At 46.8% G+C, this 17,282-nt stretch overlaps 1 protein-coding gene across 3 annotated transcripts in view; it reads right to left on the bottom strand.

The window, feature by feature from the left end:
• Positions 1 to 17,282, bottom strand: part of phkb (phosphorylase kinase, beta) — a 58,994-nt gene that overhangs the window by 27,575 nt on the left and 14,137 nt on the right. For all 3 annotated transcript variants that reach the window (XM_035419777.1, XM_035419778.1, XM_035419779.1), the window contains 6 exons: positions 13,627 to 13,734; positions 13,099 to 13,179; positions 9,579 to 9,694; positions 6,645 to 6,708; positions 2,780 to 2,875; positions 2,178 to 2,375 (listed from right to left, as the gene is read on the bottom strand). In XM_035419777.1, the coding sequence (XP_035275668.1) occupies positions 2,178 to 2,375; positions 2,780 to 2,875; positions 6,645 to 6,708; positions 9,579 to 9,694; positions 13,099 to 13,179; positions 13,627 to 13,734 (663 nt within the window). The remainder of the gene's footprint in view (positions 1 to 2,177; positions 2,376 to 2,779; positions 2,876 to 6,644; positions 6,709 to 9,578; positions 9,695 to 13,098; positions 13,180 to 13,626; positions 13,735 to 17,282) is intronic.

Here is a 17,282-nt window from a genome sequence, read left to right as displayed (position 1 = left end):
TATTATGTAATGGCCACTTCAGTCTTTTATTGTACCATATTAAACTATGTAGTAGTAGTAGTAGTAGTAATTTATTTTGGTCCTTATTAACAATTTTCCAAAAAGTGTATGTATGCAATAAGCAGAAAGAAACAAAGGTTGACCTTGAATAAATCATTTATGAACTCTGAAAATGACCCCTCCCTGTCCACCCTTAAATTACCCATTAGGCCTGGGGTTTAAAATTGGAGCCCACAGATATGCCTATTTGTGCTAATTATGTAATTGCCTTCCACAGAGCCATTAGAAAAGCACTGTACAATACCTGGAGCTGTCATGTACAATTTATTCTGTTTTGAATGTCTGGCACAGCAATCAGGGAATATTGGTTCAAATCCAGGGATGGGCTCTGTGCATGCTGCGATACTTGGACTGACCTGCTTCAGAAAACATTTTTTTAAATTAATTTTATTCAACTTTTATTTAAGCAGACAGGACGAAGGATACTATGTAAAACAAAAGTCGCCCTGTAGACAGGCATCTTGCTTGGCAAACATAGGTAATGTAGATAGGTCTGCTGCAGATTTCAAACATTAACACCAAAAATATACCAGTGTAACAGGAGTTCACCATGGGAAAAATGAAGCCTATTCTATTCTACTCGATTCTGTCAAATTGCATTCCATTCCATTCCATTCTAATCTATTCTACTCTATTCTGTTCCAGTCCATTCCATTCTATTCTACACTATTCTCAGCCGGTTCATCTCTGGAATATGAAAGTTATGAGAATGCATTCTCTTTTGCGATACTGGCCAAAAGGCATAGTACGAAAACACACACAACAGGTGACCGTCCATACGAAGTTTGTACAGGCGTTAATAAACATAATGGGAGGTAAATACAATACAACGACTTTAACGCCTTGTTACAAATCAATGACAGGCAAACCCTGACTGTTTTAAGATCATAAAAATAAGGGCCTGGAAGGAGACACAAAATGGCAAATCAATTTCCGCACTGTTTACCTTCCGTCTTCTCCCCTTCCCAGAGGAGGCCATTTAACTGAATTTGCTAGCACAAACGCGCCACGGGGTCCCTTCTCTGGCTCGGGGTGAAGACGCTCAGCCTCTCATAAAAATTTAATTACAGGCTTGCCGTCGCTCCTCTCCATCCGAGGAGACCATCGCCATGGCGACAGCTGTCACATCATAATAGAGATTATGCGGGGGAAGGAAAAACAGGGAATGTGCTCTTAAAAGACTGTTAACTGCAACAGTTTTACATCCACTGGTATATACATTACAAATAATGAAGACAGACACTTTCACTATCTGGATTACCATCTTAAAGAACCTTTGTCCAACCATACAAGACTAAACCCAGGATAAGTGGGTAGGACAATACAAGCACGTGATAAGACTTTATCATTGTAAACCAACTAAACTCTTTTCGCGAGTTTACCTACCCGGCTTTTCACAGAATACATACTGTTTCGAAATCACTTCAAGCTCTGCAGCACTGCTGATCAAATTTTTTAGAGAACACCGAATCGGATTCTCGGTGACCTTCCGATATGAAACCTTCGGACCGCGAGCGGGAACAGCGCTGGCACGGCCACGCCGAGGTAGAAGCGCGAACCGGCAGCCCCCGGGTAACTGGGCCCAAAGCAATCAGAGAGAGCAGCAGACCTCACTTCACCGGTCCTCAGAGTCTGCGTGGAGCACGCTCGTTAAGACGCCACGGCAGGCTCCGCCATCAATCCCCATCAATCCCCGACCGAGCCGTCTCTTTCCTCTTAACAAACACTCTCTTCCTCGCTCCTACCTTCAGGCGACGGTGCAATTTCACCTAACCAATCAGGCCCCAACGGGGGGGGGGGGGGGGGGGGGGGGGGCGGCGACCAACTGCCGCCGAGGGAGAAAATGAGTTTGACGCTAACAAAGCGATAGCGCTGGAGACAAAGGAGCGATGTTTATCAGCCTACTCCGGAACATTCCGGAACACGTTTACATTTCTGCTCCCCGCTCTCTCCCTCTCTCTCTCTCTCTCTCTCTCTCTCTCTCTCTCTCTCTGTGGCCGGAGGAGATAACGGCGAACTGGCAGATGTGTAATGAAACGTTACTCAAGTGGAAACAGTGATCAAGGGAACGAGCGGTGACATTCCTGTGGGGGCGGGGGGCGGGGGTTTGGGCCCACCTTCATTTCGGCGGGCTTGTAGTAGCGGCGGTCCTTGTCCTCGTTGGCGGTGCGGTAGCCGTCGCGCAGGAAGCGCTTGAAGCCGTGCCGCCCCCGCAGCTTGCGCACGATCTTGTCCAGGGTCTGGCTGTAGAGGGCGTCGTCGTCCACGGCGAACGCCGGGTAGCTAATGCAGGGCAGGAGGGCGGCGTCCGTGTTCTTTCGGGGAAACGAGGGGTTAAAAGAGCACGCAGAAACGGGCATCGCCGCACGTGGGCAGACATGCCTCTCGGCAAACAATGGGTTAAATGCATATGTCAAAAAAGGCATCGTGGTTCAGCTACTTACATTTCAAAACATATTAGCCAAAGAATTAAGGGATTCAAGTTAATTAAGTATAACGCCTTGTTCACTCAGATATCATAATTACAGTGCTAATTTTCTTAACACTTTACGATTAATTATTTCTAATGATACCAGAGTTCTTCTAAAATAATTTTTTTTTTTTCAATCAGCTGTCTACACATCATTATTTGTCAATTATATTTTAAATTTACTCATTAAGAGTTATTCAAAGTAATGCCCTTCAAGATTCACAGATTCCATTGGCTGCGCTCGCTCACATGTGATCGTGATTCTCTGGGGAGCAGGGAAGACAGCGTCTGTCTGTTTCTGTTGTGCGCGTCCAGGTCCACAAAAATGACAGACCAAGAACAACCCTGTGAGCAAAACAACACAAAAAGACCAGGCATGTACATAATTCCATTATCAATAATAAACACAATTCTGATTTATGATAAGTATTGTTAGCACTGCTGCTGTTAAATTCATAGAAACTAATGTAAAATCAATATTCATAAAAATGTATCAGAATTATAATACAGTTATAATTTATTTCAATTATCAAAATGACGTTAATACAGCAGTAAAAACAAAAATCCAATATACAATGGTAATAATTTGCTGAACAGTATAAGGTTTCCAGAAATATAATGCAATAATTCAGCTGCAACATGAAGTAGCAGCCATATTCAACGATATATAAACAATATTTGTAAATGGGAGCACTTTAGCCATTTTCTTTTGGGGGGGGGGGGGGGGGGTTAATGGATATAACAGATATTCCATTATGACTAAACCTTGACGTCAATGTAAAACCACAAAAACAAAAAATATTAATGACATTCTTAATGTCATTCAGGGTCCCCTGGAATCTGAAGCGAACATGTTCCCAATTCCCTGGAGGGAGTGACACAGAGATCTAAAAATACAGTTGGATCTTAAGAGTAGAACGACATGAAGTGTATTTTCAGTACCATAGCTATTATCTGATGTTTATTTTAGACAACTGCAGTAACGTTTCCTCTACACACCAAACTCCACAAGACAGGTTTATTTACAATGTGTCCTAACAGCACAGAAGTTATCAGGAGGTTTTCTAAGTTTATCTGAAAGCCGACACACAAGACCCCCGGAGAGTGCAGATGATTGGGCGACTGCCGTGCGTGGCCACCAATCGCGCGGCTCGATGCTGTCATGTGCCATCTGTCGCCATGGGTTTGAGAGCACTTCCAAAACCCGAGAGCAGGCAAGCCACCGATCGAGCTCTCCTCCAGATGGGCCGCAGCCCTGGCCAGACACCAGGCCATCGCCCGGCCCGCTGGGATTCCACAATCCCGTTTCCGACTCCATCCGTACCCTCCCGACTGCGGAGCGTGCGGCTTGTACCGGTCGCCCCGGAGCGGATAAATTAACGAATGAATGAATGATTAACGAATGATGACAAGGAAGAAAAATCAGACACTAAGTGGAAAAAGTGAAGATGTTGCACCTGACACTACTTCCAGCACACGTGAGCAGTCTCAACTAGTCAGGTCGGCACGACAACCATTTATACAGCAAATAAATAACACACACAGACTCCTTTCCCTCGGCATTAATTCTATTTTCAGGAAAGTTTCCAGAAAAGTCATCACTCAACTGGATTGATTGCCATGCAAGCGGAAAGAAATAAGAAAAAATGAAAAATACATATGCAACAATGAAGATAAATGGCCAGAACTCGAGCAGTTTCAGAAGAATAGCTCATTCGCTTTGCTCTTTGCGCAGCGATTCTCCTGTTATACGCTGACAGAGACAGGAGCACGTCCGCTATTAACTGCCGCACGAGGGTAAAATAAACAGCGCGCTGTTTCGAAACCGCGTTTTCCGAACGACAGCAAAATGGCAGCGTGTGCAGAGCCTGCGGCGCAGCGTGCGGGAATAACCTTCTCTCCGCCGGTTAAACAAGTCAGACATAACGGATTATTCTGCAGCGGCATCAATAGCGCAGACGCAGTGAGTCGTAGCGCGGGCTGGGAGGAACCACGGCGTCGCCGAGGAGACCGAGCGCGTGTTTCTAGCGGCTGTCGGCGAGGAGGGGTTCCCGCCGCGGATCGACAGGCCTCCCGCGGCGTCGAGCGCGACTCGGAGTGGGGGGGTGGGGGGTAGGGCTGGCTCGCGGGTCGGAATGCTAATGAGCGCGGGGGGGACCTCTGCCGCCGTGATTTCCGCCACCCGCCAAAATGGAGGGCGGCGTGGAGCCGCTCAGGAAATGAGGCCAGGGAGGCCTCATTAATAACCCATCTGATGACTCCCGGCCTTCCACCCCCCCACCGTCGCCCTCACCGCCCTCCCCCCCTCCATGTGGAAACACACGAGAGGGGTCGCCAGATCAGCCGCTCCAGAAGACAGATTCAGCAGCTCCGCACATTTTAAACGTTATCGCCTCGCTCTCTATCGCCGCTATTATTACCATTTTTATTATGTTTTCCAGTGTTACGGCCACAGTTGCTGGTACAACCAGGACATTAAATCTGGCAGACGATCTAAACAGGGTCTCTACAAGCCGAGGACATGAATATTATATGAATCCAGTGTATGAATATGAATGGGACATTAGGTATACGAGGTATACGAATATAAATAAATAAATAAACACCGGCATTATGAAAACTAATTATTAATTTAACAGAAGGCCATTTCCAACAGACTCATCAGAGAGAAAATAGAACTGAAATGGCAGTTTACACATGATAACTCCGTCATAGATGATCGTAAATACACATCTTCTACTTACAGAATCGCAAATCTTTTTAATCTTACTCATGCAATACTGTTTCTCACATCACACTTTCATTTTCCTTAACTAAGACTTGGCTTGAGCAGAGTGAAACACTGCGAATGTAAACACGGGTCAGAGTCAATGCAAATCCCATTGCAAACAGGTGCATCCATCTGACTGGTAGCAACTCGGGGAAAAAAACCCAAAATGAAAATAAATGAAAATGAGAAGGAAGAGAAAAAGATCCTCATCTTCTGCTCAGACTCCTCCAAATCCATTTCCTGGGAGGAGAGGAGAGACACAAAGTGCCATTTTCTACTTCGCCGATTAACGCAGTCGGATTAAGTCACGGAACGTCTGGGTTTTCCCTCACCCTCCGCCTCACACCCAAAACAAATGGATCACGCTAATGACTGCGGCAGAATAAGAAAGGGAAAGAAAATAAACGGGCGCAGTCCATCAGCGCCAGTCGACTTCCGCGTGAAATACGGCCCGATTTACAACCGCGCCGCCGGCGCGTGATTTACCGCGCGCCGCGAGGGGGACGCCGGGTGATTTACAGCGCCCGCCGCTAATGAATTCCTGGTTTCGCGGGCGCCGTTTTCGCGGGGGACGGCGGGCCGCGTCGCCGTCCCGGCCTCGGTGACGGAGCGCGCTCTAACGAGACGCTACGGCCGATAACGAGCGGTCTCCTTTTTTACGGTTGCCATCGCGACAGGTGACCGGAGGCCGCGCCGCTCTCAACTTCGGCAAGCCCAACGTGAAACCGTGCGAGCGGCGTCGTTTTCAGCGCGTTTCATCACTCCCTGCAAACACCGATTCCCGGCGATTAAAGGATGAAGTAACGTTCCCTTTCGTTCTGTACAGAGAACAAAGCGCATGGATTGAACAGCCCCTGGTGTGATTCAGGGGAGGGAGAAAAAACACACTAGATTGAAAACTCCTAAGCTTGAACGTCGAGGCATTATTTACATGCGCGATTGTACGAATGTGCGCGTATGTGTATCCAACTGTGTGTGAGAATGGAGTTTTGCGCCATTTTGTTTTCCATCTAACAATGGGGTCATTGCTGGCTGTACACTTTCAATAAATAACAGACTGCGTGACGAACAGAATAAAGAATTCATCCCGACTTTCAACGGAACATCAGAGCACTGCGGCGCTGCTGGGGGGGGGGGGGGGGGGGGCGAGTTCCCTCCTCATAGAATCAGAGTATGCAGGTGAAACACACACTGCTTCCGTACATAATTACACACGCCCTCCTGCGATCTGGCATGCGCGCACGCCTGAGAAAGTTTACCGTGTCCTTCGTAGACCTCCATTAGCCAAACAGCCGCGGCGCAGACCGGGAGGAAAGACCTGAGAATGAGACGAGAGGCAATTACCTGATTTCCGAACAGGTTGAATCCATTAATGGCTTCAAGTGCAGCCTTGGCGAGGCCAACAGAGCTGCAATGGGAAAAGACACACAAGAAAAGGGGCGATTCAACTTTGAGCCACAATTATTATACTTTTTCATCACGGATTTGCTGAGAGGAAGCTCTCACCCACACACTGACATATTATATCACTTAAACAGCCGAATATTTAGGACAGCTATTCAGGTAAAGTGTTTTTTTTTTTTTTTTTTCAGTTGCAGAGGCAGGGAAGTAAAAAACATTCTGGTTACATGGAAAATAACTTTTCTCAGCCAGCGTGTTGCTGAAAAAACAAATGGATCTCGCAGTATTATTACAGTTCGCAGATTGAGGGGACTACATTTTGGAGACCATTAACTGTGTTTTTACAAAGAAAATCTATGTCCATCTTTAGTTCAAAGCAACACTAAACTCCCTACCATATGCTCTCTCTCACTCTCTCTCTGAAAAAAGAGCAGTGCTTTGTACCAATTTCTTTTTCTCTCTCATGGTGGTACTGATTAGTACTGGTGCTGAAAATCCGCTGAAGACTTCAAAATGAAATCAAATAAATGTGAAATATGGTAAGTTGAAGTAATTTCCGCAAGTAATTCTAACGCCCACCTGCATGGGCGGCAGACAATTAACTACCTGGCTGAGCTGGGAGCGGAGTTAGCCTTGCCAGCCACACTGCTATAGCTCCATTCTGGAAAGAAATATGAGCACATGCAACACCGGGTCTCTTATACCACATCAGAACAGGACCGCACAAAATGCCTGTCTCAGACAGACTTACTGCAATGTCACAAAAACTCTGACGCTACTAGAGAGTATAATATTCATTCTTTTTTTTTTTTTTTTTTTACAACTGTACTTTTATGGATGTTACTATTCTCTCATTAAGCATAATATAATTAATTACCTATCAAAATGTAACTTTATATTATATATTCCAGTGATGATTACTAAATTAATTGGTCCACTGATCTAAAAAGCAGAACAAAAGATAAATGCTAAATAGTCTAAATTAAATTGTTCAAAAGCGTTCAGTCTTCTACATTTATTTAGTTAAAACAGTCCAGATATGACGATGCACTGTATTGTATGGACAGTAAAGACAACCGCCCTTGTCTAGTGCTTATAGCAAATGCATTATGCAATACAAATGCATGACTAATACCGTGGCCTTTCAATATATATCACAGCAGTGAAATTAAGTATACTGGCTGTGAAGACTAACACATTTGAAATGCATAATGCTCAATCCACAGGATCTGAATACCAAGCATCTCTATGATTCACGGAGCTGGAGACTGTCCAATCCAGGACTTTATCGCTCACATCCTTATGTTTGTTTACATTACGCTAACATATGCATTCATAGTGCCCTCGTAAGTATTCATTTACATGAGGGCTCCTGCATGGAATTCATCCAGATACTCCGTAAATGCGTCTGCACACCGCACTTCAATTCCTCCTGTTTAAATTGCTAGTGTTCCTGCTTTCCGTGCGGAGATTTACAATATCAGACTTACATGCTGCAATTTAAACCGAATACGCGCTGGTGTCTAGGCTTGGTGAACAGCTAACGTAACTGTGAACCAAGCCTACAGCTAATTATGTAGGAGCGTGTTACATGCATACAATAAATGGCAACTGCAAACCAACTGACATGGACAATGCTACGTTGCCAGAGTGCATCGTGCACACAGCTTTCCGACCCTGCTGTACCCTCCCTTAAAAACCTCCCATCAACCATCGGCCTTGGAGCACAGTCCCTCTTAAATTCCTCCCCATTAATCTTATTCCGGAAAATCGCCGGCTTTAGTGGAAACTCCCGCAGTGGTGATCCCTGACTACACTGAAAGCATAACTCAATAGCCTTGACCGGTCTCGTGCGCTAAGTGGCTTCCCTCGAGATCAGGGACAGGAAGTTCCTCGTGTGCACGACAGTGTTCGCACACAGCCTCACTGCCGGTACAGTTTCTCCGTTTCCCGATAGGCGGGCGTAGCCAAACACCACCAAATCGGCCCAGAGACGCCAAGTGTTTAAAAACATCGTTCCCTGGGGGAGACCGGCGCTGGCGATGATGGAAAGTCATTAGCAGACTCTCGTGTGACTGATAAGAGAGATCTAACTGCTGAAAGGACCGGCAACCGCAAAGTTGTTTGAAAAGATAGCTCCTGTAATGCGTCCATAAATCCTGCTGCCAGTCGGATCCCTCCGGCATGCTTTGACTGACTCGGCTGTCCGATGGTATCATTACCCCCAAACTTACTCTTCACCCGAGAAACAGTACCGACTATGGGGTTGTTTAGCCCCATGTTCTGCGCTTCCGGAACATTCATCCATCATCTGAAGGGCTTGATTTGTAAAACCTTACAAACCTTGAGCCATTAGGATCTACATTGACGAGAAATGACTAATGTGATTGTACGTTTATCGAATAGTACCGTAAAACTGAATGTAAACTCCTCTTTAATTATATGAACTACCAGAAATGTTCATTAAATACTTTCATTTGACTTTGAAATGATATTTCAGGGGGACAGGTGATGGCATTATATCTCATCCTTAATTTGTTTACTGTAGCTCAGAATGCTGAGGTTTAGCGTTATCAAAGCATTTATCAAAACTGCCAAGGAGCAATGTATTAAGCCCTACACTAATGCCCAAAACACACACAAATCGGTGTGTGTGTGAGAGAGAGAGAAAGAGAGAGAGAGGGAGAGAGAGAGAGATACATTGCCTGTTCATTTTCACTGTTTAAACTGTTGTGAAAGAAATAGTTTTGGCAGCATGTACTGTTAACTAATCCATGCGAACAAAGCATTTGAGGTGTATGAAACTGAGCAGAGAGAGAAGAGAGAGATGCAGGCTATGACACAAAATGGCTGCAGTGAAAGAGCCCCTGCCAGCACCTGGAGTGCAGCTCGGTGCTGCCGTTGTTGTACTTGCTCCCCCTCTCCCACATCCCAAAGTCAGGCACCCTGTACGCCCGCTCCACACAGAAGACCAGGTTCTGGATGAAAGACACCTGCGGGGAAAACAGAGATGGAAACCACTTTAAAAGCACCCAGAGTCAGATTTATTTCAGAACTCAAAAGCACTGTGTACATAGAGCTGTGCCTACTGATGTGCATTGCTTACGTCTCCCTTGGCTTCAGTGTAAATATGGACAAAGATCAAACAACACAAACTAATAAGACATTTATATGCACATGTGACTTCCAGGTTGGCTCAAAAAGCACAAAGGCTTATTTCCACTGCGGTGCTCTAGTAACTGATATCCAGTGTTCAAGCACACGCCTAAAATCAAACTTCTAGAAAAGGAATATCTGGTTGGACAGCCCATGCAGTGACTACCCATCACTGTGAAGTGCCAGCGATATCATGGGGTTTACATCTGATTACCTTTGCCCCCCCCCACACACACTTCCCCCCACTCCCCCCAAGTGATTTCAATCAAATTTTGTAATTAGATACATGTAAATTAAAATAGTAATCTAATGGGGTAGCTTCTGAACCCCCAGGTAACCTTTAAGTGATATTTTGCACCCCCTCGCCCCCCTCCCCTTTCCCCCCTTGCACTGTGCCTTCACATTTCTCATTAAGGATAAACTCTCTCATCCCCTTATCAGCTTTTTTGAAAAAGCATTGTCTGTCATTGATTGAAGGTTTGTTAAAAAAAAAAAAAAACACTGCTAGATAAATGTACTGACCTTTAAGAATGAGGAAATGCAAGCAGATACTGTATGTACCGCTTTCTCAGATCTAACTTTAACTTTACAGTTAAATCCGTAACAACCTGTCTCTTCCCTTTACAAGACCCACACCCCCGCACATGATTGTACTTCTACAATCTGAGCACAATGTCGATAAAGGCATTTTCCTACTACCTGAACAAGGAATCATTATTACAATACTGGCAGAATATGGACAGATTCCTCTTTATATGTAACAATTATTCAATTAAATAAAACAAGTCCCATACTTTATACCATCAATTAATAAAGGAAGGAAATCATTACTACTTTAAAAAGGTATATGTACATAATCACAAAAATATGTACTGTATATTTAAAGAAGGCAATGTTTCCATTTGTTGAGGTATTTCTATATATTATACTTGTGAACAGTATGGCTAGGACCAACCAGCTCAGTCTGAAAAGCAGGTGGATACTTCAGCAGCATCAGCCGAGGTTTGAACACTTTCCAGCAGGAATTCCACTTGTAAGAGAAACGGTTACATAAAACTAGCCAGGAGTGCTTTGCTCCTTACCCTGTCCAGGGGTACAAAGTGAGGCTCCACAGCCGAAACACCCACACATACACACACACAAAAGCATGAACGCTCGTCTGAAAAACCTTTAGACAGCCCGATTTACATATCGGACTACAGAGGTCCACTCTGTCCCTCTGGCAACCTGAAAGCAGGAGCAGGAGTTCAGCTTTCAGGGTTGCTTGGCACTGCTTGCATGACAGCTGCATCCATACCTCAGACCATCACCACTCGCCCATCTCCCTACTCTGATTGCGCGCAGGGCATTATGGGGGAGAAAAAGAGTGATGACTCCGTGAAAGGGAAAATCTAAACGCATCGCGGCAGATGCGACTGTCAGCAGTTTTAATTTAACATGAAGAAAGCAGAAAGGAAAGCATGTCAAAACGATGTGTGGGGGGGGGGGGGGTTGGGGGGGGGCAAGCCGCAGAACCGGGGCAGATTTCCCTCTTCTTTCTGTTCCGCCAGCGTGAAAATGATTAATGTTTGGAGCTTTTATCGCATCTTAATGGCCGCTAATGGCCTGAGGTGGCTCTTCTTCTCAGTCTCATCTGCAGTATCTGATTGAGTTTTTATGTACAGGCCCAGAGTACGGGGGGCAAGAATAAAAAAAATAAATAAATAAAACTTCTGATTTTCTGAAAAATTCTGATTTTCCAGGAACTGCAGGGGGCTCCCATCCACCCGTTTTAACGGACGGACGCATTACAAAACGCGCGAACCAGGTTCTCCCGGCAAACGCGCGTCTTCGGCCGCTGAGCGAAGCCACAGAGGGGGCAGAAGAAGAGAACCGTGTTGGGCTGAGAGAGCCGCACAAGCTGGGAGGAACAGATAACCAAACGCAGGGACGGGGCAGCGCTAACGACGCCTCCCGCCTCTCGCCCATTGGTCCCGCCTCAGATTAATAACAGGGATGAAAACAGCGGCTGACTGCGCTTTTATGCTCTTTAATTGTGTTGCGTGCCCCGGCAAGCGCTGCTTTAAAAACCGTGAATGACACCCGCTGTGCAGAGCAGGCAGAGCGCTGTTTTTCAAAAAATACGGACGGTGAAACGGCGGTGCCTCAGCAATCGCTGAGAGAGAGAGAGTGAGAGAGACAGAGAGAGAGGCTGAGAGAGAGAGAGAGAGAGAGAGAGTGAGAGAGACAGAGAGAGAGGCTAAGAGTGAGAGAGAGAGAGAGTGAGAGAGAGAGAGAGAGAGAGTGAGTGAGTGAGTGAGTGAGTGAGTGAGTGAGTGAGTGAGTGAGTGAGTGAGTGAGTGAGTGAGTGAGTGAGTGAGTGAGAGAGAGAGAGAGAGAGAGAGAGAGAGAGAGAGAGATAGAGAGAGAGAGAGAGTGAGAGAGAGAGAGAGAGAGTGAGTGAGTGAGTGAGTGAGTGAGTGAGTGAGTGAGTGAGTGAGTGAGTGAGAGAGAGAGAGAGAGAGAGAGTACTTTCAGCAAAACAAAGAAAATATCTTCCTCTGGACCCGCTGTGGAAATCACGCTATTCTATTACCTTCTCCTTTTCCCTCCGAAAAAAAGAGATAAGCTTAAAAAACTCCCGGCGAATAAAGTGCCTATTATTTCACAGGCCATTATTTCACACCATTGCAGAAAGAGATGCAATCTCGCAGAGAGCAGATTACCCGAATAGAAGAATAGCGTTAATTACGTCCAACCGTTTTACCTCTCGGGATTACGGCGAACGGGAAGAGAGACGATAAAACGACACACGCGGCGCGGCGGCGCTTCCGCAGCTAGCTCCGCACGCAGCCCAGCTTCTCATACGGGAAATCAAAGGACGCGTTCCCTTTATGAGTCAACGCTTGTGGTAATATTAGCGAAAGCCCATCAACGTGCTCAGTTAAAGGCGTTAGAGAATCTGTAATGAGAAAACAGCCAGGGATGCAAATGACACTCTAAACGTGTAGAAAACTGAGGCTTTCCTGGTCTAACAGATACTATATAGTGAGAGGAGGGTAAACCTGTAGGGTCTCAAATGGTGCAGCACATTGGGCTAGTGCACAGGGCACAGCCCACTAACTGCAGCATAACTAAAATGGCAAAAACTGTTAGGCACTGGTTAAGGCATTAATGGGAAATCCATCACTATCTGGAGCAAAGGACTGGTCAGTTCACATTGGTGGTGGTTTCTTGCAAGTCATGTGACCTCCCACAATACCTCGTCAGTGTTGTAAATGATCTGGAGCCCGGAGCAGATCATCTCCACCAGGTAGAGCAGGAAGAGGGAGACGGCATCGATCTGAATAAGGGGAGGGGCAGGAAACTACACGTCAGTCCCCAATCAAAGAGGACCCTGGGAACCAGCCGGGAATAATGTGTCTGATTGGATGCATCAGCAAGTTCTTCAAAGACATAAAATGACATCCAATTGTAGGCATTAAATCTCTAACGCTCCCGTAAGTCAACATAAACAGCACCATACTGACAAACTCTCTGCATCCATCTTCACTGTATGGTAGATACAATTACTCAACACAACAGAGTACAATAGGCATTTAATTTTGCCAATGAAAATAGCCTGTCAGTATAAATTAATTTAATCAACATTACTCAAGATCTAGAGTCAAACAGATATTTACTTCTACCACAAACAAAAGCTTGCTTCTCAGTGCAAGTTCACTTCAGGGCAAACTCGGTGTATCACAGTTGGATGAACACAGCAGCTGTTAGCGTCCGGTTTACGTACCTGCAGATGACAGTAGTCATCGTAGGACATCACCTCGTCCCCCGTGTGCACGTTGAATACGGAATGGAGGCATTTGTACGGGCTGGGGTCCTGCTTGAACAGCTCCACCTGAGACAGGAGAGAAGCCAGGTGGGTGAGTCCAGCTCAGAAAGACACGGGTGGCTACCGGCCAAGTCATCCTCATCAATCCAGCTCACAGGTAGGAGAGAAACCCTGGCACAGATATACACAGTTCTCTCATACTTGCAACTCAATGCACCCTTAGACCATGTAGTTAATGGCTGTGAAACTACTAACATTCACTATTGCATCTTAATGCAGGCGTTTGAAATGAACAGCCCTGCTCATGGATACAACAGCAGTGCAGTGTGTTTACAGATATTAAATTAGAATCTACACAATCCCTGCAAGTGAAACTCCATACTCACAATGTCATACAGTGTATTACCAGGATTTGAATCGGCAAACTAAAGGAGCTGTGCCACAAAGTGTAAATGTTAAAATAAGCCAGAATGTCATAGAGTGCGAATGTGAAAATAAGCCTGACTGTGCCATACACTGTGAATGATGAAGTAAGCCAGATTGTGTCATACAGTGTGAATGATAAAGTAAGCCTGTACGACACAGGCAGCACAGCCTCACAGCTGAAGAGTGTAAAATAAGTGCCCTAATTTATTTCATGGCTCCTCTTTCAGAGTCAGCACCGCTGCCCCGCTGTCCCAGATCTCCGCTCACCGGCATTCCCCGGCGTCACGGTAACCAGAGGCCTGGGAGTGGAGCTGGGCTCAGCAGGGGGCTGGGATTCAGGCCTGGCAGCAAAGCCAGCAGGAACACCTGCGAGCAGCTGGAACCGGCGCCTTAAACACCTGTCAGCCGCTACCGCTGACGCCGCTGAGCTAATGACGCTCCCTGCCTGAGGGACAGTGTGGAGCGTGCGCTGCAGGTACTGTGAGGCGCTGCAGGTGCTGCAGAAAGGCTGCGGCTGCACTGCAGGACGCAGGGTCTCCCTCACTGCTGCAGCATGCAGGAAGCCGTGCAGGCACGCGTGTGCAAACTCACATGCAAACGGACTCATGAGCTCATTCACACACTCAGTAAGCTTGAGAATGACAGAAAGCAAACCAGTTACTAAGAGTGAGTGGGAGTGAGAGAGGGGAGGAGGGAGAGTGAGTGGGAGTGAGAGAGGGAAGGAGGGGGAGTGAGTGGGAGTGAGAGAGGGAAGGAGGGGGAGTGAGGGGGAGTGAGTGGGAGTGAGAGAGGGAAGGGAGGAGAGTGAGTGGGAGAGAGAGAGGGAAGGGAGGAGAGTGAGTGGGAGAGAGAGAGGGAAGGAATGGGATGAGTGGGAGTAAGAGAGGAAGTAAGTGAGGGACACAACCATTGCTGACTGTCTTCAAAGAAGTGCTTTATGAAGCTTTCCTCTGAAAGTCAGTATCTCTGGGGAAACACTGGCTGCAGAAATGTACAGTAACATGAAATACCCAGAGAGAACTGGAAGTGTTCACATATTTCACACAGTGACAGACAGTATATTGTAGCCTACACAGTACAGGATTCTCCAATACGGACCTAAAGCTCTTGCTTATCTTACAGAGATATACGTAGGTGTTGAGAGAAAGCCAAAAGAAAAGGGAGTGCCAGAGAAGAGAGAGAGAGAGAGAGAGAGAGAGAGAGAGGGAGGGAGGGACAAGCAGAAAAAGGGAGAGAGGGAGGGAGGGAGGGAGGGAGGGAGAGAAAGAGAGGGAGGGAGGGAAGGAGTGAGGGAGAGAGAGAGAGGGAGGGAGCGAGAGAGAGCAATGGAAACGGTGGGTGTGAAAACGCACTTAGCGTGAAGTGAGCTGGGTAAGTGCTCGGTGCGGAGCGGCTTTATTGCGAGGGGTTGCGCTGATCCTCGCCCTCATGGCAGTAACACAAGCCGCCGATCCTGACGCCGCCGCCGTTGTTCTTTACCCCGCGCCCCGGCTAAGCCTCGCCCCCCTCACGGCAGTACCGCCAGCCGCCCATCCTGACGCCGCCGCCGTTCTTTAGCCCGCACCCCGGCTAAGCCTCACCCCCCTCACGGCAGTACCGCCAGCCGCCCATCCTGACGCCGGCGCCGTTCTTTAGCCCGTGCCCCGGCTAAGCCTCACCCCCCTCACGGCAGTACCGCCAGCCGCCCATCCTGACGCCGCCGCCGTTCTTTAGCCCGCGCCCCGGCTAAGCCTCGCCCCCCACTCGCGGCAGAACCGCCAGCCGCCCATCCTGACGCCGCCGCCGTTCTTTAGCCCGCGCCCCGGCCGCCAGCACGGCGCTCCGTACGCCCGCGCCGTCGCGCTAATGGCCCGCTCCTTTCTAGCGCGCGAGACAGCCGCTAACGGGCGACGCCAAAGCAATTAAGTGCATAAACGGCGCATTATAATTAAGACACAGAAAAGCTTTCCCTGAATTAAGTGAGCGGGGTCACGACTAAACGAATCTGAATCGTTTCAAAGGCAAGGGAGACGCTTAATTAAAAAGAGAAGCATATTAAAATGAATTTTTAAAAAAAACACACACACAGGACTTCAGTACAGGGAGAGAGTGAGCCATCTAGGGTCTTCACTAGCAAGAGATTCTTTCAGGACAGAGCCAGCACATGTACCACTCTGAGTCTATATTTATCCAGTACGGCGGTGAGATGGCAAGCGTATGTGTCAAGTTTTTCAGCAATGAGGAAATCACTCACCGCTCAACGGTGTTATCTCCTTCAGCACACCGCGAACAGATCTGGGGACTCAATCCAGCACCAGCTAAAGGTGACTGCCTCAAAATAGCTCCACACTATAGACTGAAGTCTGTAACAAAATACTTATGCAAGCGCTTACATAAATCTAAAATATATTACTGAGAAGTTTAGCAACTGGTTCAGGGAAAAAAAGGAAATAATGTAATGGACATTTTAATGCCAAATGACAACTTTTTCCACAATATGTTCTGTATATTTCGAAAAAATACGAAAAATGAAATAAGACCCAAGAGATCGAGGCTACCCTGTTTCTGCGCCTTCTACATGCAAAACAAAGAGAAAAAAATAGTTTCCATAGATCAAATACGACTTGGCTTTCTTCAGAGGACCGGCGCAAACAAAAACACATTAATAATGCCCTGTTCCTGCGCTCCTGAATACAACATCAAAAACATTCCTGAAGAGTGAACGAACAAAGTTATAAAAGTGCTTTCCGTGGAGCATTCGGAAGCAAAAACTTGGCCGCGGAACAATCCACGCTGAGAACAAACCCGAAAAAAAGGAAGAAATAAGAAATGTGAATCTTAACAACCGCTTCACATCACCTGGGGATGCGACGCATGGTAATAAAGATGTCTGCTCAGGTGCTCTACTCAGACATTTGCTCTAATGTGTTCCGCACCCATTTTCAATCGCTCCTTTGATAACCCGTTTCAAACGAGACGGGTCCCGTCGCAGACGAGGAAAAAGGACGGGAGTAATACTGTCACACACCCGAAATTGGCTTGTCGCGCAATAACAGAGACATCCAGAATCCTCATTAAAACCTTTAAGGGAGACCCAATATAACCCAACCGGCCCCCCAATCTCTGCTCTGCTACTCAGATTGTGTTTGGGTTGATTACGGTTATTATCTCCGGAAAGAGTTCCCGTTTCTTTGATCACTTCTAAACTC

The sequence above is a fragment of the Anguilla anguilla genome, chromosome 5 (assembly GCF_013347855.1).
Source record: "Anguilla anguilla isolate fAngAng1 chromosome 5, fAngAng1.pri, whole genome shotgun sequence".
In the NCBI taxonomy this organism is placed as follows: Eukaryota; Metazoa; Chordata; class Actinopteri; order Anguilliformes; family Anguillidae; genus Anguilla; species Anguilla anguilla.
This window is presented reverse-complemented; position numbering and strand designations above follow the sequence as displayed.